Raw genomic sequence first — 26,863 nt, 5'->3', positions numbered from 1 at the left:
ATATAATGCATTAAAATTGAATGTATTTATCTATTTCTACACCAAACGCGCGTGACTGTTAAAATAGCATATTATAGGATATTAAACTAAAGTTTATTTTTATTTTTTTTTTTATAAAAATAAAAGTATAATAAGATATTTAAATACAAGATATTTATACAGTATAAAAAAAAGGAAGAGAGAGAAAGAGAGACATGACATTTCATTTTTTCTTACCTTGTTTCGTATTAAAGATGTTGCTATTTTGAATAAATACAATGTTGAATGATACAAACAGCTCACATATAATTTTAGGAAAGATATTAAAAATAGTTTTTCATTTGACTTTTATAATAATGACTTAAGTTTGTGATGTAATAGGTTTAACAATTATTCGATTATTCGATTTCAACAGACAACCCCATATTTTTCGTATCATATAAAAAGTATTACATCAAACATATACTCTCGCGAGAAAAGACATATTTTAAACTAAAATATTCTAAACTTTTTAATTGTACTAATCGTTTATATTTTTTTCCTTAATATCTAAATGTTTATTATTCGTATATCGTCACTTGCATTATATACATGTAACATTCTATGAAACGAAAAGATCAAGAATAAAAAAAAATACAAACGACATTGTTTTTCGTTTCTGCTAATGGTAAGTTTCACCGCGTGTAAAAATGGTAATTGAAGTTTTATATTGTAGTTACAATCACACATACCAGTTTTCGCGATGATTCGCAATTTCAATCGCCTTAATGACGGAAAATCTTGAATCTCCATATGATACGAAATTGTGTGTTGATCTACTTACCTGTATTGTATGAAAAAAAAATTATTATAATATTAGTCGGAGTTGGAAAAGATCGCGGCGTATCTAGAATCTTTCCTGATATCCTTTAATACTACTTTCGGATTGATATTAATCAATGTAGACAGAGTGGAGCAAGTTAATCTCATACTGTGACCTCCGACTACCATGTACGTGTTCAATTCGGCTAGATTAATCGGGCTACTTGGTCTTCCGTAATGAGAGGACGATTCAATTTCCTTCTCTTCCGCTTCTAATTCCGTCTCTATACTACGTGGTATTGACCGATATGACATAAAAGTGCTCGACGGATATCTTGGCAACGGATTCGTGGATTTGCGAGCGACAGCCTTAAACACGCGCGGACCTGGTCTTGCATATGAGGCCACGATCGATCTAGTCGTAGATTTTCTCGCGACAGCCTGACGACTACCGCCAACACTGCTACCTTTAAGTATCGAAATGCCGGGAGTATGGCTCTGGTTGCTCTTCATCGCGGCGTCACCAAAGTCCAGATTCCGCCTGGCCTGATTCATCGTCAAGTTCTTCATAACCGAATTCAATTTGGGAATATCCTCGGCTGAGGGACTTGAATATTTCGTAGCACTATACGCAGAGAACCGTATGGGCGTGCTAAAATATAGAGATCGCGTTGTTTATTGTTAATTAAGTGTCTTCTTAGAGGCGCACGAGGTACAACGCACGAGGTACAACGCGGTCTTACCCTTTCGACTGAACTTCCTGTTCCTGTTGTTGCCACTGCTTCTGCCATTTCTGCGGCAAATGAGAGTGAAACATGTTGTGATGCGTTATCCTATCGGTGTCAGTCTCGTAAAATTCACCGTCGTCGCACCACTGACAGACCCATCCACGCCGTTGAACCATAATCGATGATGGCTTCTCCGACCGCTCTACGAAATCGCGAGGTGACGTTTTGACAACATTCTTATTCGAGTAATCCTTGGGTGAAGACAAAGGTTTCGACAGAGGTATCTCCTTGTATTTAAATGGTAGATTGATTTTTGCACTAAAGGCGGTTTCCGGACCCTTCGATTCCTTGTGCACGAGGCTCCAATGTCGTTTAACGGATGGCAACGAGTTGCTGCGAAAGATGCAATAGAAGCAACTGTAGATCATCGTCGGCGTTGGTTTGCCCACAGATATCGCAGATTCGTCTTCGTCTTCTTCCTCCTCGTCCTCTTCCTCTTCTATATCGTCTAAGTCACAAGTATCGATTTCCTGTTTCTTAGACGTCGACGGTTTACTTGCCTCACTGCATGAAGATCCGGCCGTTGACGATAATTCCTGATATTTTAACTGCATCGTGGGATGATTAAATTCCCAATGTTCTAGCAATTCCGCCTTGAAGGAGCAACTGTAAGTGCAGTATGAACACTTGAGATTGTGCTTGGGAGAGGCGTGCGATCTCATGTGCGATTTCAGGCCGGTATAATTTATAGCCATGAAGCCGCACACCTCGCACTTCTCTCGCATATCTGTGCGATTGCCAGCAGTGGCGTCGCCGGCGTCTTCTGCGTTCAATTTTCGCTTTTTAGGTTTTAGCGAACAAACGAGACCATATTCTTTCTCCCAGAACTCGTTAGTCAACTTTGTGCTTCCCCACGCTGATGGATTGTGTATGATCTTCTCCGGATCATTTGGATGTTTCGAGCGAATATGTTGACGCATCATCGTTTCCGAGTTAGTACTGCGGTCGCAGTAAGGACACAGAAAGCCGAGTCGTTTCAAATGCGAATATTGAATGTGCAGCTTTAAGCCACGCGGGCCATTGAAAACCATTTGACAGTGCTTACAGACAAATGGCTTTTCCGGCACCTTTTCGTTCTTCTCGCAAACTAAACGTAAGAATCATACACAATATTATTTCATATGAAATGAATGCGACGAATTAAGATACAATAATTCTAAGAATGATCTTATATACTTACGTTTATTATTTTTGGGCTTATTTTCGTTATTTTTACTCTCGAGTGCATCGTCTTCTTTCATATCGATTACAAGATCGTCATTGTCTCTGCTGTCACCATCGTCGGTGTCTATACTGTTCCTGTTAGTATCTCGAAGGATGTCACTCTGCAGATTAGATATTGTAGGCGCGAGATTTACGGTTCGTTTGTCCGTTTTTTGTGGAGAAATTGCGTTATCAACTTCTTGACTTTCAGTAGATGTATTACCGGATATCGCGACACTTTTGTAGGTGACATTGACATTTTTAGATGCCTTAATCATATCCGTCTGCTTCTTCAGTAAAGTCATTACCTGTATAAAATTTATGTAATTATTTAATCATTTTTCGGCGTTTTTAAATTGAAAAATTACAAATCTTGATAAGACCATACCCAATCCTCAATCGCATTGTCCGGGGAAAGTGGTTCGTGGTCCGGAGATCCTCCATTATGGTGTTTTCCAAAATGTTGTATCAACGCATTACGATTCACCGATAAAAAACCGCAAGCTTTACAATGCCACCTAAAAATTAATAATTATATATCTAATAATTATATTAAATTAACATATAATTTCTCTTAATGACATTTTCGTAAAAAAGATGAACTTTTGAAAATGTTATGATGTACAGAATGTAATCTAAAGATAGATCGTATCTATAAAAATATTTTTAATTTAAATATTAAATTTTTTAACATCGCTTACCTCGCATACTTCAACTCCCTATAAAGATGGTCTCTCATATCGTGTTTATACTTGGTTTTGAAATGATTACACAATGTACAGATGTATAAGTTGCCGTCCGGTTTGCCATAAGGCCCAAATCTTCCTACATCCGAGTCGTTCAATTCTACCGCGTTCGTTTTAGAGTCACTGAACGATTTGTTAACACGTGCTGCATCTTTGCTCTGCTCGTTCTGCTTTTTAATTCCGTCGCTTTTCGTTTCTTCGGAAAGTTTGTCGCACGAGAGCGATCTCTTCGACTTCTCTTTAAACTGTTTATTGTTTTCCTCGCCTGACTTTGATCTCATCTTAGTTGGCTTCGTTGAGATTTCTGTGTCGCTTTTGCGTTTACCCAAAGATACCCTTGAAGATGTGGACGATGATCCCTCGCTCATCACCGGGTCTTCTATCTCCTCTTCCAAAAGAATACCGCGAATATGTCGAATTCGTGGCATGTTTCTTGTCCAAAGTGGCGTCGTGTCAAAGGGCTCATCCTGCCCCCCTTGCTCCGTAGCTTCCACGTTACGTTTATTAACTGCTTTTATTCTCTGATAGATTACAGTATAATCGGCATTAGAATCGTACGCGTGCTTGCTGCTTATATGTTGTTCGAGAATTATTTTTCCGTTTGTCTTGAATGAGCACAAAGCACACTTGTACTGACCGCTCTCACCATGAATAGTATCTGCGTGAGCGGTTATATCGGCTTTGTAAACACACTTGAAATCACAGAGATTGCACTTCCAATGATTACCGTCCGGATCGGGTACTTCTTCCTCTGTTTCTTCGTTAATTGGCTGTTGAACGTTCTCTGTATTCTCGATTTCTCTAACTACTTTGACGAACGGTCTCTTTTCCGGATGTTTATCAGTAAGATGCCGCTCTACAACGTGCCTAGATGATATTTTGAGACTATCAGAAAGCATAGAAAGTGCACTCGCGTTTCGAAAAGGGAATCTTAAAACATCTGACAAGTATATTTTTTTTATGATCGATTCTTTTGATTAAATAAACAGTACCATTTTGCGACATTTGTTATTTTAATTATAAAGTAATGTAGTTATGATTACTATTAATTAGAGTAGTACTTGTCACATGTTTTAAAATTGTAACATTGCATAAAACAGACATTTTATTTAAAAAATGTAAAAATAATGTAACCACGCATGTTAGGTCACACAGTTGAACAATTATATAAATACATACAAACCTGTGATAATGATGGTGATTACAATGGGAACACTTGTAGAGTCTTGTATCATGCATTTTTAAATGAACGCCCATTTTGTCGATTGCTATATTTTGACTCTCTTGACCCGGTGGTGGTGAAGGACAATGCGGACAACGGAAATATGGTTCTTCTGAATGCAGAGCTTTCAAGTGGTATCTCAGCATCGCTTCATCCACCGTTAGATAATTACACTCGGCCACGCTGCACACGTATCTATTTGTCAGAAAGTTAATAATTGTTAAAATTAAATGTATATATGTATATAATATTTTGCAATCTCTAACTCGATATATACCTTTTATGTTCCGGTACAAACTTTGGTATGTTATCGTCTTCTTTGTTTTCTTTGATAGTTTCTTTCGACTTTCCACCCATTCGCCCGTTTTGATGCGAGCTGCTCGCCAGGTTCACCATCTTATCGAACATCTTCTCTTTCTTATCTAAACAAGGAACGGGATTGACAGGTCCGCTTTCGGGCACGGTTTGGTCTTTCGCGTGCAGTTGCAGATGTCGTATAATGTTTGTTCGAACTTTCGTCGTGTAAGGACACACAGCGCACTGGACTTCCCGATTGTAAATCGCCTGACGCGGCAATTGCTCCAATTCATCAGGACTAAACGATAACTTTTCGATATCCGTAATCTTTTCAGTCTCTTGCTCCACTCCGGATTTTGCACCTTTACGTTTTTTCCTTTTCCGTTCAACGGATCCGAAAGGCTGTAAAATTTATATACACGGGAGAATTACATAATATATATATATATATATATATATATATATATATATATATTTTTTTTTTTTTTTTTTTTTTTTTGAACAGGAATATATCTATTTAAAATTTAATATAAATAATTATTAAAATGAAAGACTTACAATTGCGTGCACGATAAAGAGACCTTCGACCGATGGATTTGTTGGATCTGCAGGAACTAATTTGGTACCGAGATGTTTATGTTTTGTCTTCATATGTGCTGTAGCTTGAGACGCGACTGCATATCTAATTTTACATAGCGAACATCCAAAACGCTTCAATCCATGAACCTTTATGTGTTCCAGAAGAAAACCAATTCTAATGAAACGTTTTTTACAATGTGGGCAAAACAAATTTCTAACAGGTTCTCCAAAATTACACTTTTTAATGTGCGCCTTCAATAAATTTGCATTTGACGCTGCGAAACTGCATTCCAGATAGCCACATTTGTACAGTTCTAGTCCAGCACGGCCAGTGTCTTTGATGTCATCTAAAGTTAAAGGTTTTTCTGATTGTACGTCTGTACATGTACTCGTAGATGCCTTTACAAATGTACTTTTATTCTCACTAGTATCGCATACTGCAAACTGCTCTTTTTTCTCAATCTTCAGTTCAATGGAAGATTTTGAATCCGCCGTTAAATGATTTGCATCCTGTTCAATGTTTTTCTTCTCTACAATTTTCTTCTCGCCAATATTCTCCAAGATCTCAATGTCACTGTCTTCCGTTTTATCCGCGGATACTGTCGCTTCATCATTAGAGATTGATGGATTGCTAGAATTAACGGCGAGAGTCTTCAAAAATTCCGGATTATCTAGAAGATTGGTGTTGACAAATTCGTCGCTGCAATTGAATTCACTCGACAATTCTGATGGATCCCGTGTACCAGAGTCATTTATGCACGACAGTCGCTTCTCTTCCTGAACAATCTGGTTTAACTTACCCTTCTCTGATCCTTGTAGGAAGGATTTATTTTGTACAGATTGTTTCTCAACAATTTTTTTACTCACATTTTCAGTGATACCAGCAGAAGACGCATCTATAGATAGTTTTTCTGAAGCATTGAAAACATTGGCATTAGTTTCCACGTTGCTCATACTGCAACTGATTTCTTTGATAAAACTGGGCACCGTAAGATTGTTTGGTGCATCAGATTGTTCCGGATTCGAAGCAACTTCTACATTTAATGAAGTTGTAGCAGTCTTTTCATGTATTGCAACTTTTGTCAAAATATTCTTTTTTGGATCGTTAACATTCAATTTGATATTTTCTTCGTCAACTCTTATAGGCTCGTCAAAAGTTCGCACAATGAGATGTGGTACAACGTCCGCATTGCAGTCTACCTACAATACGTATTTTGAATGTCAAATAAACATAATTGATGATAAATAAATCCGGCCGTTGTAATGATGTAAATAGATTTAAAATCAAAGTCATTTTAATATAACAATAATTTTTATCATTGTTGTTTAATTATAATAATTTACCGTTGGAGGAAACGTGCGCTCAAGAGTTTGTGGCAGTCGATTATAATGTAAAGCGCTCAAATGTTGGTGCATCTCGTTTAAGATCTCAGAACCATGTAAACAATATACACATTGAAACTTGGAGTACCCGTGCAACTTGTAGTGCTGTAATTAAAACAAAATAAATAATGCAATCATTTTCTAACGACAATCAGTTGAAATTAATAAGAAGGTACTTACAGACATAAATGATTTTATCGTCACGTGTACAGAACTGCACAAATGACATGTGAAGTGAGAGCATTGATGTTCCTTCAAATGCCTAACGAATGTTTCAGGTATATAAAAGTTCTTTCTGCAATCTGAAAATATTAATAATTATTCACAATAAAAGATGTTAGATATTAATTTATTATGTTAATATATTTTTTATAATATATTAAATTTTGCTTTCCAAATATATTATTACAATATTATGCAATTGTATTGTATCATATTAGAATTATTGTGATGACGTACCCTTGCATACAAATGGTTTTACAGAATCTTGACGATTAATATCTTCCTGCTTTTGGACCGGTTTAAGCATTTTACCTAATAGAAAATAAGATCTACTGCCGGGATGGCAAGTCATCTGAAAGATTTAATCCATCAGTCACAAATATATTTTCTTCTTCACAAATATTATTTCCTTCGTAAAAATTAGAATTACTTGATGTTGTTGTACGTAGGATGGTGTAATGGCCCGATAAAAGCAATAAACGCATTGATATCGACACGCACCATGTTTTTCCCATAAGTGAGTTTGCATACTAGTCCAACTGTTTAGAGACGTGTAACAATAAGCGCACTTTTCGTAATCATATGGTTGTACGCTGTTGTTATTCTTGCTGGTCTCATTGCAGTGTTGCTGATAATGCTGAGAATATAGTGACATGGAGTCGGTTGTGTAATGACAATCGCGACCCATACACTTGAAGAAATGAACTAGTTTTGTTTCTGTCAGCATCGCCGCGTATGCTTCCACGGATTTTACTTTCGTTGGAGTAGAGGAGGAGATCGGCACATCCTTAGACATTGTGATTAGCGGCATAGGTGTTCGCACTACCTTCAGTATCTTTAAATTTGGCGAATTTGATGAGACAGTTACTTGTCGCACCTTTGGGGCAATGGGCACAAAATTTGTGGCTGGACGGTGAGTGCTGACGAATTTTGTCGAGGACATTGATGGACTCTTGACTGGAAACAACGTCACATGTTCCGATGTAGTCGGTTGAATACTCTGAGCTTTTGCTAGAGATTGCGATATAATGTTCAACTTCTTTAATATTATAGGTTGATTGGATTTCCTTAGGATAGTAGGTATCCCTTTACTTTTTGGAGATATCTCCACTGCTTTTCTGATGTCATTTATCTAAGAATCATACAATAATAAAAAACTGTAATGATGATACATTATTATATTCAACTTATATCATTATTAGTTTATTATTATTATATTATTCTTATTGTTAGATATTCCCCACTTACAATAAGATTTTCACTTCCAGTATTGTCGGATCTGGGTGCGAGGCTAATTACGTTTTCAATCTTCAAAAACGAACACTCTTCCTCCGTGTTAGCCTGCGACGCATCTATCGCGCTATCTGATTGAGTTCCATCTAACAATAAAATAATTTGAATCATTATAATATAAATAATATATACATGTATATCTTTATTAAATATATTAATTGATAAATTTCTCTAAAAATTTAATACATTCTATTCTTAAGGACTCTATCATAACGTATAAATGCTTCGATCACTCGCCTGTCCTGGAAGCTCGTGTGTCCTCTTGATTATCCGACTGTACCGGCATAGATAGCATGTCACCGCTCAGTCGTCTGAACCTGATGAAATTCTTGGGTGGACTACCATCACCGCACAGCATCGATGTTTCTTTCTTCGACAAATGCTCATTTGATTCTTTCGTCAATAAACGTTTGGCAGTTGCGAGCGGTACGACATCCGGTGGGTTCGGAATCGATGACATAGGCTCGCTCTTAATCTCTACTTTAATGTCGAGTATCGGTTCGGGTACCGGTTCTAGTGGTTTGACATTCTGAAGCTGTGCGGCCAGTCTCTGAATTGTTGTCAGCATCGGATCCCGCGACGACGCGTTCATACTCGATGTCTCTTTCAGGATCGTGTTGACGTCAGTCGGTAGCTCGGAATCTGATTGTTCGCTACTGGAATCCGATTCAAAGATCGGCGCCGAACGCTCGTTGTCACTGATTTCGCCATCACTCTCAGCGCCCTTCTTGCACGGATCCATGATTGCGAGAGGATCTCGAATCTTTATTCCATCTGTCTTGTCGCTCGTCGTCTCTGGTTTATCAGTAACTGGCTGTTCTTCCGTGGAAGAAGAAGGATCTTCGTGTCTATTCGGTTCACTCAATACATTCTCCTTAATAATTATATTGTCCTCGGGCTTTACAGATTCTACGGTAGAATTCGTAAGAAGCAATGAAGAATTTTCTCTTGTCTCCGGAACGTCCGCCACTGAGGAATCGCATTCGGGAACAGGACTAACGACCGCGTCCGTACGCATCTTGTCCTGTAGTTTGTCTATTATAGACAAACCTGGTTTAGAATGGTTGTTTAAAATACCGATATTATGGGCAATTTCCTGCATCATCTTCTGCCGTTCCCGCTGTATTTCATCTTCTTTATTTTCCAATTCAGGCGGGCAAACAAATACGCTTAGATTACCGGTGCTTACCGGCCCTTCTGGTTCTTCTTGGGACACTCCTGACCTTTCTCCCACTTCTTCATCCTTGATGTCAATTGCTTCTTCCGTTTTTGGCTCATGTAGAATATATTCTTCAATATTATCATTGTCGTTTTGAGATACTTCCCTTACAACATTCTCTAGCACATCTTTGTGTTCCACGTCTTCGAGTTCAGAAATTTTCGGCTTCGTTTCTACGACGAAAGATTCTTCCACATTAACGGAAGTTGGTTCTCGCGATATCTCATCGTTGTTACTCGCTACATTCTCGACGCTCGCAGACATATTAATCTTCAAGATCTCGATATTCATCTTAGTATCTCGATGCCAAAATATAACGTGGGCTTCCACATTCTGTCGCTTTAGTTGGACGTAATTGCAACCGCGACATAAATAGCCGTAGATGACGCCTTCCCGCGGCACTTCATCTTCGGTTGCAGCCTCGTTGAATGTGTCATTGTGCTTACGACACATTTTATAATAATGTGTTCTCATAGACGCTTTAGCCACCGCTTGATAAGAACAACTATTGCACTGGAATCTGTATTCGCCTGTGTGCGTGGTACAATGCTCGTAAAAGGCCTCAAGCGCGACGTCCGCCGCACCTTCTGTGACATAGTAACAGAATCTGCAACGGAACTTGCATACCTGATTCGTTGTTTCTATTGCGGATGCTACGGTCGCGCTACTCTCTAAAATCGCGGTTTCAGCATTCGTCGGGCTAAGACGCGCAATTAGCACTTCTCGTCCAAGATGATTCATTTTGTAATGGTGAACAATGTTTTTACCCGTGAAGACGCACAACAGGCATTTATACTTGTCCTGGCCAGTCCATATGTAATCCATCAGTTGCTTAATCTCAATCCTGCAAAACAGCTCCTCGATCTGCTCATCGTAAACAATCTTTGATGTTTCTTTGCAAAGTGTATTCGTGTTAGCATTCGGTGGCGCGATGACAGCTTGTGTTGTACTTGCTTCTTCCGTCTCCATCTTTATTGTAGGCTTAGTTTCCTCGATGGAAATAAGCATATCGTTCGAAAGTGCTTCCTTAATTGCATCCAAAGACTCTGTTAATGCCAAGTTTAACTCGTTATAATCTATATCAAAATTATCTGTATTTATAGGTGGTTTAATTTCACATTTTACTAGAGAATCTGCATTTGTATCGTTTACAGTATGATTATGCTCGGAAGGTTTATCTATCGTTTTGTTATCTTCTGATGTTGATCGATTACTTTCAGTATCCATTGAAACATTATTTTCAGTATTTGTCTCCTCGGTTGTTTGAGCGGTTTTAGAGGAAGCAGTTTTCTTTCTCTTTTTCTTAGATACTATTCCCATCTGCCAGCTAGATTTCTTTTTTTTCTTCTTTGTCGAAGTCTTTCTCGCATTCGTCTCAGTGATTGATGGTTCAGTTGTATCCTCGTCGAGATCTGCTTCGTTACCCTTGTCAGTCAGCGATGTATTCTTCTCTGTTGTTGCTGGTACCAGCCCGACTAGGATATTGCTCAACAGCTCTTCTCTAGTAGATGTTCTAGCTGCGCCACCGCTCGTTCTTTTTCCAGCAATTGTGCTACTCGACATGGAAGTATCCGATAGTACGCTTTCTTCATCCGTAAAGGACATTCCATCTTCGTTATCGTTAAGCAAGGACGTCTTTCTCGATTTCGAATTTCGTTTATTCATGTTTTTGCCGATTTGTCGTGACCTTAAACTCGCCGTCGTATCTTCTTCTGAATCCTGATCGGACTGTTCTGGCTGAAGAGAGACATCTACCGCTGCAGCTAATTTAGACACATCTATTCCGAAGCTCTCATCGGATGAGCTATCAAACATAACTTTAGATGAGTCTACCTTTGCGAAATCCGTCTTTTCTACGATCACTCGTGGTTCCTTCACAACATCTTTACGCAAGATGCGTTTAGATCTACGTAGCGAATCATTGATTTCCTCGCTGCAATCTTCTTCTTGATTCGGCGTTTTATTATCACCGGTATTCAATTTCTCAGTCCGCAGAGCCAACGGTTGATCCTCCTCACTTTCAGAACTAAGAATAGATTCTTTAGCACGTAAATTACGAGTCCGTTTAATGTCCTTCTTATTCTTGACTTTCGATTTACTCGACTCTCTAATATTGCGAGATCTTAAAACTTTCTTCGATTTGTTCACTACCGCTTCGATACTCGACTCCGCGACTTTCTTTTCAGCTTCAGACCCTTTATCCTTCTTAGAACTCGTCGACAGTGTGCCTGGAGTTATCCCCGCGACTGACTGATCTTCCTTCAAAAATCGACACATACGATGACCTGTCGCTGTCACTACGCCTTCGCTAATAAACATTTCTCTGATATCTTCTTGCAACATTTCCAGAGAATTTCTTCTCTTCGTTTTTACTTTTGGTTTATCACTAGAAATTTCATCAGTTTGACCATCCACAATATCAGAAACAGATTCCGCGCATTCTGTTTGATCTTTATTTTGATCCAACGAACGTTCCATGTTATTTTTATCCTTGGATTTTTCTATAGATTCTATAGGTTCTATAGATTTTTCTATAGATTGATTGACTTTATCTTCAGCGTGTTTCTTCGCTTTATCATCACTTTCTAATCGACTATTTACTTGTTTATTATTTTCTGATTGAAGATCAATCTTTTTAGTACTATCTTTTAACCGATTATTCTCTTTATTACTTTTCTTCTTTGTTCGTGCGTTTTTATTCTTATTATTGTCATCTATTTGACTGTCACGCTTTTCGTCATGATTTCCTGATAAGCTATTATTTTTATCGACAGTAACATCTTTAACTAACTCTTTATTTACATTATCAGATACTGCTGTTTCATTTTTCTCTTCCAAATTTTTAATTTTTTCCGTTGCAGAATTTGATTCTTCCGTTTTCTCATTGCTTGCATCAAAACTAGTAGTTAAAACTCCAAGCCTTTCTGCAAGACACTCATCATCCGAACTATCCGACACGATTACTCGTCTCTTTTTCTTAGTTGAAGTCTTCTTCGCTTCAACCTTAGTTTCATCTTTATCTGAGTTGCTTTCAGATTCAGACTCGATAATCTTCTTGATTTTTTTGAGCTTCTTCGTCTCCAACGCTTCTCCAAGTTTCTGTATTAGTTTAGCCTGTTCAAATAATTTCTTTCCTTCACCGGATTCGAATGATTTCCTGATAAGCGCCTCGATCCACTCCTGTGTTACCTCTTCCTTAGATTTCGAGTCGTCCGCTTCTGCTTCGTTTTTCTTGCTTTTTTCCACATCATTCAATTTGGAATTGCTCGTCACCGAATCTGCTTCACCAATCTTCACCTCGTTCTTATTAGTTTCTTCGACGAGAGATGAGGCAACTTCTCCCTCTTTTGCAGCATTATTTTGCTTGGATTGTACCATTACGTGACTGGTATCGCTACTGCTGCTTACTTCGGCACTTGCATCATCCTTGCTTGTACTCTCAAAACGTGAGTTTTTATTTCTTTTCTTATTATCATTTTTTGTACGCGACAAACTACACGAGATGTTTTCAGTTTCTTTTGTCTTGTTAGAACAACTCGATTGCGGTGGTTCGGATCGCTTAATTTTGGGAATCTTAAATTTTTGCAAACCGGTACTTTGATTGGCCTTCGTATCAATCACGCCATATAAACTCTCTAACGGTGATTGCATTCTGTCTTTCGGCAATTTATCTATTTTCTCTTTTTCAGGTTCCGACTTTTGCGATTTTGTTTTTCCTTTTGTTTTTATGATCGTCGGACGTTTCCTAGGATCCTTTTCGTTTTGAGTTGCTTCTTTGGCTTTTGTTGATGTATTCACGTGTTTATCTTTGGCAAGACGTGGATCTCTAGCGGAACCGCCGGTTTCTTTGGTCTGATTCAAGCTCGTCGTATTGTGCTCCGTACGAACGCGTGGATCTCGATTCGGAAAATTATCTCGCGGCCAATCGGGTCGACGATTGAAACCAGGCCTCACTTCTATCCTATTCTTTTCATAATATCCATCTCGTCCACGACCTATATTACATCTGTCCCGCGTGCCCCAAGGATATGGTGTGCTAGGCCGCGGATATGAAGTTCCTGGGGAATTTTCCGTGACTTGAATTCCACAAGGAATCACATTTTCACCCGTTCGGTTAACAGGCGCCTCCCAATTTGGTCTCACGTGAGGATATTCTGTTGATCTGTCGACAGTGAAAGCTGGGTCATAAGATCCTGGAGCCATTGGAAAGCCTCTATATTGCGAAGCGACCGGAAACGTCGGGGAAGACATTAAAGGAGGCAGATTCTCCCGAATATTTTCTGGTCTTGCGGTTACGTGATTCATATCTTGCGATCGCACGGCGGGAGTTATTAATGGTCTGGGACCAGTCGGAAACTGATTCGGCCTAAATTGTAATTCCATCGGATGTTGATAAGGATGCTGTGAAGATTGTAAAGATGATTGGGCTATTCCACCATATGCAGGAGATGTCCACTGTGCGTTCCCAAATGCATGGTCATTGGTGGTGATCGGGGTAGGTTGCCAATGCATTTGATTAACATGCATGTTGTAGTAGTCAGTACCTTCTATTATAAATTCGCTCTCCGATCTAGACGGAGCCGTATCCTTCCGTCCTTCTGGTGGTAAGTTTGAACGTCTCTGATATAATGGAACGTTTCTTTCGTCCGATTTGTTTGCAATATTATGATAAAGAATTGATATTTGAGGTGATGTTTCCTCAGGAATGTTGGAACCAGCAGCTAACTTATCTTTGGCGCTTTCATGACCGTGAGAGTCGCGTTGTCGTGGATGTCTCTCGTAGTTATCTGCGTAACGTGGCTCTTGAAACTTGGAATTTGAAAAAGATGTTTGCGGTCGGTGATCGTTCAATTGATGAGACGGTCCTTTAATCTCGCTCGATTTTACACTCGAGGGTCCTGCTGCATTCGGCAAGCATTTTCTAGGAGTGATTTTAGTTGTATGCTTGTCCACTTCCTCTGATCGCTTCTCGTTTTCTCTATCCGACAGCAGGGGACTTTTCGATACCTTGCCATCCTTGGCCACTTCTTGTTTGTCTGAATCTTTTTTTTGCTTCGTAACATTGTCATTCGCCTTATCACTCCTTTTATCGTTGTCGCTTTCATCGTTTAACAACTCCGCTAAATCTTCCATGGATAGCGGGGGCTCATTCGAGAGAGGTGGTGGCGAAAACAGAAGTGGTATCGACGACGGTTTTGACGACGGTTTCGACGACAACTTCGATGATGTGTTATGATTATCTTTTGGTCTGGGTGATGTAATCGTAGGTTTCGCAAATAGTATCTCAGGATCAGGAGACTTGAGTCTCACCTCGGGAACATTGACGGGTGATTCCGATCTAGAAGAATTGTTGTCGGCTATCATATCTAAATGTAGCTTATTCTTCTCTAGGACTGATGTTAATCGCCTAGATCCACCGAGAGAAGGCACCGGAACGGTTGGTATGTCTTGCGAATCCAAGGCGTAGTTTCTGCCATCGTTGACTTTTTGCGGCAGATTATTACTGATCAATTTTGCCGCAGTTGCTACATCATGACCAGAAGTAACTTGCGAAGATTGCCGATCACTTCTGTTTTTTGTAACAGTATGCCTCTCTGATTCTTCCAGCATATCCCATTCGGAGAAAGAAACATCTTCTGGATTAGAATCTGTCGGCGACGAAATAGTTATTTCTTTCGTGCGATCCGTAAGCGTTATAACTGGTATTTTACGAAATTGTCGTCGTCTTTTCGAGGACAAGTCCGCATTGCGCTCCGTAGGAATTATTACAGGCAAAATTTGACAATCAGGACTGGAGGATCTGATTGTATCCGGACTCGCCGGTGTTTCTTCGATTTCTATATCCTTATCCATGTCTTGTCGTCCCGCTTTCTTATATTGATCTGATTTTTCCGATGAACTAAAAGTCACGGAGGAATTCTTTCTTTATATAATATTTCTGATACTTATTACGGATTTTAAGAATACGCTAATCAAAAAATTTTGACTTAAACATTTTTTTTTACAATTGTCTGCTCTTCTTTCTCATCTTTTTGTAATTTTCATACAAATATAACACTTACGTCGAAGGTTGCGGCATGGTACCGTCATTTTGTTTGGTTGGTAATTGCAAGCCAGGTGTGTTTCCCTGAAACTCGTATCGAATTAGAATGATTAAAATATAAAGATCAAACATGCACTACGGAAGCCTGAAAATACACAAAAGTAAACAATGCAAACAAATAATATTACAAATGAAGAACCAAACATTTAATATCAAGCGACTACAATTCTAGAGAAGAGAGAGGAAACTTGTTTATAATTCTATATTTTCATTGTGTATTGTTATTTATGCGGTGCATTTCAAAACATAAACAAGTGCTAATTTCCAGAATCCTTCTTAAACTGTACACATGATAGATGTAGATGACATAAAGATATTCAATTGTGTAATATGTCGTAATGAAAATACCGTAACATTTTCGAAATAAAATACAGTGATATTATACAGTATACATATGACAGAAACATTACATTAAATTAGTATATACTATTTTGCACTATTTCGTATCATTTATTGAGAAAACGAAGAGAAAAATAGTGCGGAAATAATATATATAAAATATGCTGTTCAAAACAATCACATCGTTTCCTCAACTATATACATTCATGAATGTATATGTAATCTAATAGTTTTACATTTGCATTTTTTTAACGTATAGAATTTTAATGAATAAGTATAATTTCTGAATTTTCTTTCTCAGTGAGAATATTTAAATGTATGCATAAAATATTTTAAAAAATTATTTTTTAATTGTTTTGTGCAATGCTTATAATAAAATATATGCAAAAATATAATAAAATTATAATATGTACAAAAGAACAAAAGCAAAATATAATTAGACATATACAGAGTGTCCTAAAGTTTATATTTCCAATATTTAAGAACGTAAATATAAACATAGACTTGGTTAAAATTTTTAGAACACTCTATATACTTCAATAAGCTTATATTCATCAACTGAGATAAAATTATCATGTACATGTATTCGAACTCAATGTGCTTATTTATAACATGCATGTGTCAGCATATCTACCTTTTCTACTCTATTGTGCAATTTCTGCAAAACATCCTCGCATCGCTGCAATGTCTCGATTTTCAGCCTGTTCCATCAATAACATTTTTAATTAAAGAATGTCTACACTACAGTATCATATTTTTCATATAGTATTAATTTTTTACAATTATATACAAAAAATAAATCATAAATTATACAAGCAAAATTCATACAATAAACTATAAATAATACAATTTTGTATCATTTTTTTAATCCAACATACCTTCGTCTGCTATTTGACAAAATCCCGTGTAAACTTTGCATTTTTTGCAATTGAATTTCTCGATTATCCTTATCTTTAACGTTTTCTAATCTTTCAATCATCGCTTCCAAAAATGGAATGTATTTTTGCATTTCTGCAAATTTCTTGTCGTATTCGTCCATCCTGTACTTTGTTTTTGGTCAACCTGCAGACAGAAAAATTGTGCTATTTTTTTATAACTATATATTTTTATTTAACTTTATATATTTTATATTATATTACAACAACATTTTGTCATGTTACAGCCGTATGTTCAAATTTTTAAATAAATAATCTTGTTTATATTTTCTAAAAATTGTCCCACAAATCATTGGTGGATGATTTCAATGAGAGTGAAACAAAAATGAGAAGAAGTGAGATGCGAAATTTTATGATTTTAACAAACTTTGACTGTGTTTAATAACGCTGACTCTCGACTTTAGATAAAGCTTTCGAGAAATTTTTGCATGTTCGAAAAATGAAGGAAAAACTTGTAATATTTTTTAATCGAACGAAATTTTTTTATAATGAAAACATCCTTTCTAGACATTTTTCAAATTTCTTCATAAAGATTTTTTGTAAAATATAAAATCACGAATCCAAAATTTGATTTAACATTAATAAATTACAGTACCTTGAATTTGCGTATTTGTGTAATGACAGGGAGAAAAAATATTTCCTACAAAAAAGGAAAATGCAAAATGCTAACGAAAATTTCTTAAAATTGTGACACCATCTTTGACAATCTATTCAACTAGTAAAACACTATTCAAGGATGGATAGAACCATCAATACGGAGTATGGATTGTACCATCCATGTGTAAAAGTCGTTAAAAGAGAGAAAGATGGAACGTGAAGACGGTTAATTCTGTCAATTTTTGTTCAACGCTGTAATATTGGTCAGAAAGAGAGAGAAACAGGTAGCAGTTTTTACGTTCTCCCCCCCCCCCCCTCTCCCTTCCTCCTTCCCATTTTGCTGATCACATTTGATACACTTTAAATACGGATGGCACAGTCCATGCTCTATGTCTATGGCTAAAGCATTCATCATTTATCTCTCTTTCTTTCTTTCCACTTTCCTCTTTCCCGCTGTTCCTGCTTTCTCTTTATCTTTATTGAAGTGAGGACGATTATGTTTTATTATACAAGATATTTTTATAATATATCTGTACAGTGTTTTCAATTTTATGTACAGTAAATTCTCTTAAACATACTTACATCGATATAATTGCCATTGTAAAGAATGGTATGTAAAATTCTAATCATCGTAACTTGGTGAAAATACATGATTAATTAATTTCGTTATTATTTAAATAATCGTCTGTTTCATTTTTTGAATACGAAAGAATAAAATGTATATTCTTTAGTATTAATGCAATGTTGAAAACAATTTTTAAAATTTTTTACAAACTATTTCATAATCTTTTGCTGTCGCAAAGTATCTCAAATAAATCCATTTTTAAGCGATTATGCTACAAGGTCAGTTTTTATAATATTCTCTTTGGTCATTTGCTCTATATCAATCTCTTGAAAAATCGACAGATATTGCTGCGTTGCTTTTATTTTTATTAAATGCGATTGTGTTCATTTCTGTCTATTTATTATAGTGTAGTAAATATTGGTGTAATATTCATTGATGATTCTTTTGATCTTCGTGCGTTGCCATTTATTTAAAAATCTTCATTGAAGTAATAAAAGAAACACATTCCACAATTCTATTCCTTAAAATGCTTGGATCATAAAAATACAACAGCAATGCTAATAAAATATGTATTGTAATGCACCGAGATTATTATTTGTTATTAATATAGATCATACTCTTGATGATACACATAATTAAACAAACTATCGTGCAATATTGATAAGCAACTATGTTTGTTTAATATGAATATATATTTTATAGTAATCAAGCTATTTAAAATTTGTGTAATACTGTTTCTTCCTTTTTTCCAGTTCTCTTTTGTTTCATTCATACTTTGCTTCGTTGCTGGCGATAGAATAATAAAATTTCTACGTGATTTCACACAGTAATTGAGTAAACATTACTCTTTATCCAAACATGCAAGTTCCACTTGAGTATATTTTCTTAGAGTTTCTTTTATATATGCACAGAGTTGAAAGGCCGAGAACGTCCTTCGAGACGAGCGTCCAATCTTCGTCAAAGGGCTGAATGACGATGCCGCACTTCGACCAACGCATATACTTCACTGACGATCGATTATTTTCCGACGATTCTCCGCACTCTTTGTCACCGCTGTTGTTCACAACATATATAGGGTGAATCATAAGTCATGCGCTACATTGGATTTTAAAAGAATGTAATATTTTTTCGCAAAATAGACTAATTGTAAAATTTGGTTGAATTTTTACCATAATGGATTTACAAAAGTCTTATTCTTAATATTTGCTTGTTAATCTCAAAACTGTTTCCTCAAGACGATTTTGTAATTTATAAATTATATTTTTATAACTTATATTACAATCAATGTTAAATTACAACAATTATTCACACAAGTTAATATATCGTCGTTTATAATACGACTACGTATGCTCAAAAAATATACATATTATTATGTATAATTTTTTCTAAGAAAATATTAAAATCATTTTTCCAAATTTTATATATTTTGCAATTCGTGACTTGTAAAACACTGTATATAGTAGTACACGCAGTCGCATTAGGCTTACGCACTAACGTAAGTAATACGATATCCCTAGTTTTGCTGTAATAAATGTAAACTTTTCCACCATAGCTAATCATGATGGTGTTACATAGTGTAAGGAGACGAATATTGATCCAATCAACCCCTTTCCCACGCAGTGCGCTGGTGTTAAATAAAAACGATATTTCGGTGTTTAAGAATAGTTGAATTAACACAACATTTTTTCTATAATTAGAATAATTCGAGCAATATATTATATTCTTTTCGGATTATAAGCCGATTATAAAAAAATGGATTATAAAAAAATATCGTTTGTTCAATTTGATCGTGTATAAATAATATATAATTTTTAATTTGAAAAAAGAGAGAAATAATTCTCAATAATGTTACAAATATTACTTGCAAATATTGTTGAATAAGTTATTATGAAAATCATTTGCTGTTTATTCAAGTGATATATATATATATATATATATATATATATATATATATACACACACACACACACACACAATATATCAAAACATTGTGGAAGAAGACACTATAAATCAACACATACTTAACATATTGATTAAAAACTTATTGAATATGTACATATTAAAACTTATTGAATATGTACATATTAAAACTTATTGAATATGTACATATTAAAACTTATTGAATATGTACATATGTGTCTCTAAACAATTTAATTTTTATAAAAATAAAAATATAACTTATAACAATATTTTATAATGTTTAAACTCAATATTTTATAAACTCAATATTTTATAAATTTAATAAATTATAAAATGTTTTAGAATATTCAAGTTTGATATTCAAGTTTGTTGCAAGTAGAAAAAAAACCAATATAACACACATACATACATATCACATATAACATTATATTATACGCCTACGGCCATAATTTATGGCCATTAATTTGTGGTAATAAGGTATATATGTGTAGGACCGTATAATACATTCCGAAACGTTATTAAACTTGCGCTGAATTGTCATACAATATTGCGTAAAATGTAATAAATATAATACGCGTTCTTCAACAGCATACAATACATTTGAAATTTGTTACTTCTTGTCTAACTTCTTAACAAATTTCTATTTCTTCCAGTCTGAATTATCTTCAACAGAATTTTTATTTCGAATTCACAAAAATATTACGTCTTAAGATATTTCATCTTAAAATTGGAAAATACTCGACGTCCATTTGTATTCTTAGCATTTCTAAAAATTCGTATATCGTTTAGTTTTGCGACTTTACGATTGTGATTTGTGGTTTTACCCATGTAAAATCACGTGAATTCCATGATATTAAACACTGATACTGAAACTTTGTTATTTGAAAAATTTACACTTTTCACAATTTTGCACTTTTTTTTATGATAAATACACTTATGTTTTTAAAACACTCACATTGTTCACAGTAAATGAACGAAAATTTATTAATGCAAACTGAGCACATTTTTACACACACATCAATCTGAAATAAATCTGTAATTAAAAATTTAAATTTAAATAAATTTAATGTTTTATGATATATTTTACAGAATTTCATCATATCTTCAAAAATTTGTAATAGTATCATATAGTTTTCTTCAAAGATCATACTTAATACACATTTTTATATTTCAGAATGGAACAAATGATGACCGTTTATGGAAATAACATGGAGATAAATTCAGCATACATAAAAAAATGAGAACTCTTTGTAACTTTCCATGTTCGGCCATTTTAAAAGCCATTTTAATACGCATATTTGATCTCAAATGGAATATTCCAAAGTTGAAGAAAACTGAAGTTATTGTGGAAGAAGATTCTCTATTACAAAGTTAGAGAAATATTGGATTTAAAAGACAAAGTATACGATATAAATCGAAAAAGAGAAACTAGTCATTCTAAGCTATTAGCAAAATTCCGAATATCGGTTGGAAAACTAAGATGGCAAACTAAGGTTGAAACCAAAGTCAACCAAGTTTACACTTGTCAAGTTTATACAACTTGAGTATGTCCAAAAGATGCCTTCCAGAAGTGCTGACCGGAATAAAAATATATTCGCCTTCGAAAATTACGTGCGAAAGATAAAACGCAAATTGGTATAAGAGGCATATATTCACTCACGATTCCCATTCAGATTGCCAACGAGGCAGTTAATTGTGAAGTATATTCACATACGTACCAATGTCCAAAATTCTATCAAAATTATTCAGCGTCACTAATCGATCTGTCAGCACTCTACACTATAAAGGTATTCTATTAAGATATCGCGTCGTAAATTGCTGTATGTCTAATAAATCGTAATTTTACGATCTAGAAAAGTAGGAAGGCAAAGACCAAATGCAATGGATGAAACAGTTCAATTTTGCCAGTAGGCAGCGCAATATTCGCTATGGCGGCGCCACTTGGCTGAGGCCAAGACCTCTAGCTTTCCGCTTGGAAACACGGGCTAATAAAAGTAAGTTTCGTCCATGAACGATATAATACATAGGGACTCCGCATATGCCCAAAACGAATAATCTCCGCAGATAATTTATTGTCTTTTCCTGCGCAGATGAATCACAAAAAAATAAAAAGAAAGAGAAAGAGGAAACGAACCTCTATTGTCACTCTCTTTCTAGATGTTAGTTTCACTCAATTAGGTAGCAAAATAAAAGGCAAGCGGAATCCATATATACTGCGTCCATGATTTCGTCAGTCATGGCTCGTAGCATGACTATTCAGCAATTTAGATAGAAAAAATACATCGTGAAGTTGAACTATATCAGAATATATCCAGAATATATCTAAAAAATATAAAAGTGCTTATAAGATTTATTCGTTATGATGTGATTATAATAAAAACTACAATTTGCTTTCTGTGACCGAAGTGATAAGAAAACCGAAAAGATATTTATAGATTCGAAAACTTCGACAAGCTCGAAAATATACAACAGAAATGTACAAAAAATCCATTGTTTAAATACTTATCAACAAATTTATCGCTAATGAATTTTCGACATGTTGCAAATTAACACAAATAGTTTGTGTTAATCTCACACATTTCATTTTGAGAATTATTTAAAAGTACATTTTAAAAAAATTTTTTGAGGCATTTTAAAAGTATATAAATGTTTTGAGATATATTTAAGAAATTTTCTGTATAATATTCAATGTAAAAAAATTGAAATTCGATTTTTTAATCCTAAATAAATTTTTAAAAATACCTCAAAGTTTTCTTAAATTATCGTGGAACGTTGAAGTGTATAGTATAGCGATTATAGATTTAATACAGTCTGTCACACTCTTGAAAATGATTATGGTCGACAATACGTCATTCGTTACGTAAATTGTGACACTAGTGAAACATTAATAAAAGAATATATTACACATATATATGAAAATCGGTTCCTTCTTATGCTTCATGCAATGTATAAATATGGCATAAGATAAAAGACATCATCGCCTTTCCTATAGCAAGAATACAATAGATCTTTTATGTCGGAATACGGACTACGAGTCGTATTCGTGTCACACAATGGCGACTCCATTTAACAATTGGACTTCTCTCTAAATCAGCGATATAAAACTCGACCGAAAATTATTTCATAACGCGAAAATCCTGAATTTTATTAAAAATCTACATTACAAATATAAAAAAATTAAGAGATACTAAGAATCTATTTCACGGAGAAATCTCAGTTCGATTGTATCCCATATAAGAAAATTACAAATTATGTATAAGTAATTATGTATAATTGTATAATTATGTATAAATTATGTATAACAAATTATGTATAATTAAAAATTACAAAACTCTATCATAATCAACCCGATCGCTAAATTAGCATAAATTACAAGTAGCGCGAACCGAAATCGTGAAACGAATTCAAGTAATCCATAATAATATTAAGATCCAATGTCTACAAAAAGCATCAAGAGATACAAGAGAGACACGATTTTATTTTTGCGCACCTGATAAATCATTACAATCGGAGGAATCAGCCGGCTTTGCATCGATCGTCTCCTATTTCTCGTTACGATCCTGCGTCCCTAGTGTTCCAGTCTTCTCTCTCCCTTTCTCTCTCTCTCTTTACTACGCGCAACTGTGCAGATCGCAAGGTTTCATCGACTCTCCTTTCGCTTTGCGCTTCGGCATACAAAATTACACCGCACACAATGTCGCGATTACTTGGCGGCACTAAATCGCCGCAGGCGATTTCCTTTTTTCGAGCTTCTTGCAGCGCTCTCTACAGCCGTGTGCAACGCCGTGTGGGAAACTAGAGCGTCGACGAAGCAACAACAACGCGATGACGATGAACTCGTTTTGTGTCAGGCACTCGCTGCACATCGATGAGAAGATTGTCCGTTGCCGCTACGATCTTTCGATTGCACGATTATAAACGCACATCGTTTAGGATTAATCGTACCCAATTCCTTTCCCATCAATATTAGAAGATTGCCAATCGTTGTTCCAGAGCTAGCGATTCAAGCTGCCAGTTTAATATTATTATGCCAGAATAACATTCTTATACGAAACACTTTCGCTCTCTCTATCCACTTTATCAACTTTCGAAAGGTTTGTTGTATTAAATAAAGTCATACATGATATCTTTGCATATTATCTTGCGTATTGTTGCACATGTAATTTTTCCTCAGTTCAGGTCATATTTGCTAGCATTTTTAAATAATTTTTCTTTAATCTCGATTCGTATATAAAAATTCCCCGGTGAATAATGTAATTACACCCCTAGGGGGAAAAACACAGCAAAGCTCGCGAAGAGGCGCAAGTCAGATTGCGGATGAGCGACGCAAATTCCTATTGATTTGTAATACAAGGTTGACGCAATGACTTCCTGCGCACAGCTGACGAAGTTCCATTGACATTTCACCTGGAATGTCTCACTCTACGCTCTCGTTGGAGCTCGGAAAATTATCATCGCTCATGCTCGAAGCGCATTCGTAAAAAATACACTACACTACATACACAATTAGACACTATTGTTAGACGCACAATTATTTTCGCTTTTAGTTAAATTTGTAATAAATAACAATTTTCTCCTATAATTATTACTGTCAATTTCAGTAGAATCCTATTATAAGCAACGAACAGTAAAATCTAAGAAACTCGATTATCGCATAAGAACCGTTATATACGTTGCCGTAAAAAGACGCAGTCCCGGTCCATTGTCTGTTACCTTGCCAGATGTCGATCAGGTACCTCGATAACCTCGTCCTATTCCGGCCAATCGCAGATCGTTTCGCTTAGAAATCATCTCAAACACAATGTGCTTCTTCTTTCAGCTACATTATTCGTTCTTACCACTCGTCCAGGTCCGTTACGCTCCGGCGTATCGATGGGAGAACAAACTACGTCTATATCGTCTTGCCTAGAATTGTTAGAAAGCGATCAGCTATTTCTTAGAAAAGTCACTCGTCATAATTGTTTCTACGGCTCGCGTATATTTATTCGACATCGATTCCAACGAGCGTTCGGGTGTCGAAGCAAGGGTAAGAGCATCGAAATGCGTGCGTAGGACGAGTCGTCGAGTTTAATATCTCGCATCACTTTGCACGTCGTTGTCGCGCCAAAAGTATCGAGACTTTGTTCCGAAGGGAAACGACGACTACGATGGTAGATCGCTTAGACGTTTGGCGCAGTTATGGTGACGCGTTGTTCGACGATTCGTACATTACGTCACGAATGGTTCCGCTAAAGCGATCGACGAGGCGTGCGGAGTCCCTGGCTCCGAGAATCCGATCCGGAGTCCCGTTGGATCCCGCGAAATTCCTCGCGCTCACGACGAACAAAGGGCGGATCAAGGGCGCCAAGGACCGATAACAGCGGTATCGCACGGAGCACTGCGTGAGAGGACAATTCATCATCATTACATATACGCGTATATGCGCATCTCGAAAAGCCAGCGACACGCACAAAAATCATCTCTTTCTCTTTCTCTCTCTCTCTCTTTCTCTTTCAATCTCCATCAATCTCCCCGTACAATTGTCTCTCTTCGAGACCGTCCCTTTGTCGTCGCTCGCGACGGGACGCTCCTCGCTCCCCGTCTCCTCGTCGCCCGCGAGACGAGCTAATCGTTCGCGTTCTAATTGCGAGGGAGTTAATCGAAGGACGCGCGATGCCTTACGCAATGGCCGTCGTGTACATGGCGCCGCAACAAAATCATAGTTTCTATCATTGTCCTCTCCTGCCTCCCGCACGCGGCCCTAATGTCCGCGATGCGCATTCTACAATCGCGACGTCCAATCGAGCCTCAATTTCGCGCTCGATCTCGACGCTCCCCCTCACCTCACTTCACTCGCCCATCGGGTCGTCGCATCTCCCAATAACGAGCATGTGTACAATATAAACCATATGTACAACGTACGCATTCTATCATTTCTCGGATAGAGCGGATCATTCGCCGCCAGCTACTCCGAGGAAATCGATTCGCAGGAAAGGAGGGGAGATTCGAGAGGACCTCGCAGGCTCGTAGAATGTACGCCGATAAACGAGGGCAGCCCTTTCATCTCGCTACGATTACCGTTCAAGTCATCCAAAAAAGGCCTCTCATTCAAACATTTACTCACCACTCAGACGCATAGCGTGACTCGCAACATGAAGACACGCGGATGGTCGCTAAACGACGCTGGCTTCCTAAAACCGGGATGGCTGCAGGGTATCACGACAATAAAAACGATAAAAACTCGCTCGGAGGAAGAGGAAGAGGCGAGAAAAACGATCTCCCGCGAGTGTATTTGGCTGCATACGGCCAGAAGTCTACGAGAGAGAGGACGGAAGGGAGAGAGGGGAGAGCAGGGACATGTTCACGCGAGATATGTACCTCTCGATCTTGTCGACTATGTTCAAGCTGGTCGCGGAATCTAACCTCCTCGACGAATCCCCATCGTGTTTATCGAAAATCTTCTCAAATCTTTCTCTTGCGCAAGATTCGCGGAATGAAACCCTCGCTCCTCCCATCCCTCGTGTCACGCGCGTCGCGCACCCGACGACGGCGATTCCTCGCACTTGGCATCGCGGACGATCGTCCGGCCGCGGCTCGCAACGCTACGTACGTGGAACGAGACTTGCGCAGGTTTCATTCTGTTTTCCCTACTTTATGCTTTTCAGGATGACCTGGACTCTCGAGGAAGCGAGA

General features: G+C 36.8%; 1 protein-coding gene across 7 annotated transcripts; it reads right to left on the bottom strand.

Annotated features, from left to right (window-relative positions):
- Positions 1 to 205: 205 nt before the first annotated feature.
- Positions 206 to 26,630, bottom strand: LOC105251250. Of its 7 annotated transcripts, none has more exons than XM_020027500.2 (18): positions 26,549 to 26,630; positions 17,053 to 17,236; positions 16,809 to 16,875; positions 15,795 to 15,865; positions 8,751 to 15,631; positions 8,469 to 8,599; positions 7,651 to 8,352; positions 7,458 to 7,572; positions 7,179 to 7,300; positions 6,960 to 7,103; positions 5,595 to 6,815; positions 5,017 to 5,438; positions 4,701 to 4,934; positions 3,473 to 4,402; positions 3,160 to 3,289; positions 2,749 to 3,079; positions 1,524 to 2,655; positions 206 to 1,432 (listed from the first exon to the last, which is right to left on the bottom strand). In XM_020027500.2, exons 2-18 carry the CDS (start codon positions 17,211 to 17,213, stop codon positions 835 to 837), a joined length of 13,392 nt encoding a protein of 4,463 aa, XP_019883059.1. In that variant the 5' UTR covers positions 17,214 to 17,236; positions 26,549 to 26,630; the 3' UTR covers positions 206 to 834. The 7 variants fall into 7 exon arrangements, with proteins under 7 accessions (XP_019883059.1, XP_025262741.1, XP_019883057.1 ...); XM_025406956.1 differs by having other exon boundaries at positions 26,295 to 26,589; XM_020027498.2 differs by lacking the exon at positions 26,549 to 26,630 and adding an exon at positions 24,905 to 25,086.
- Between the last annotated feature and the right edge of the window lie 233 nt (positions 26,631 to 26,863).

Source organism: Camponotus floridanus, unplaced genomic scaffold (assembly GCF_003227725.1).
Source record: "Camponotus floridanus strain SB8 unplaced genomic scaffold, Cflo_v7.5 scaffold16, whole genome shotgun sequence".
Classification (NCBI taxonomy): Eukaryota; Metazoa; Arthropoda; class Insecta; order Hymenoptera; family Formicidae; genus Camponotus; species Camponotus floridanus.
This window is presented reverse-complemented; position numbering and strand designations above follow the sequence as displayed.

Excerpts from the sequence above, each read along its gene's own strand:
- LOC105251250 (XM_020027500.2), bottom strand. The coding sequence starts at position 17,213 with ATGGACGAATACGACAAGAAATTTGCAGAAATGCAAAAATACATTCCA. Across the intron at positions 4,935-5,016 it reads TTTGTACCGGAACATAAAAG|ATACGTGTGCAGCGTGGCCG; the intron begins GTATATATCGAG and ends TCTGACAAATAG. Across the intron at positions 4,403-4,700 it reads AATCACCATCATTATCACAG|TCTCAAAATATCATCTAGGC; the intron begins GTTTGTATGTAT and ends GCTTTCTGATAG.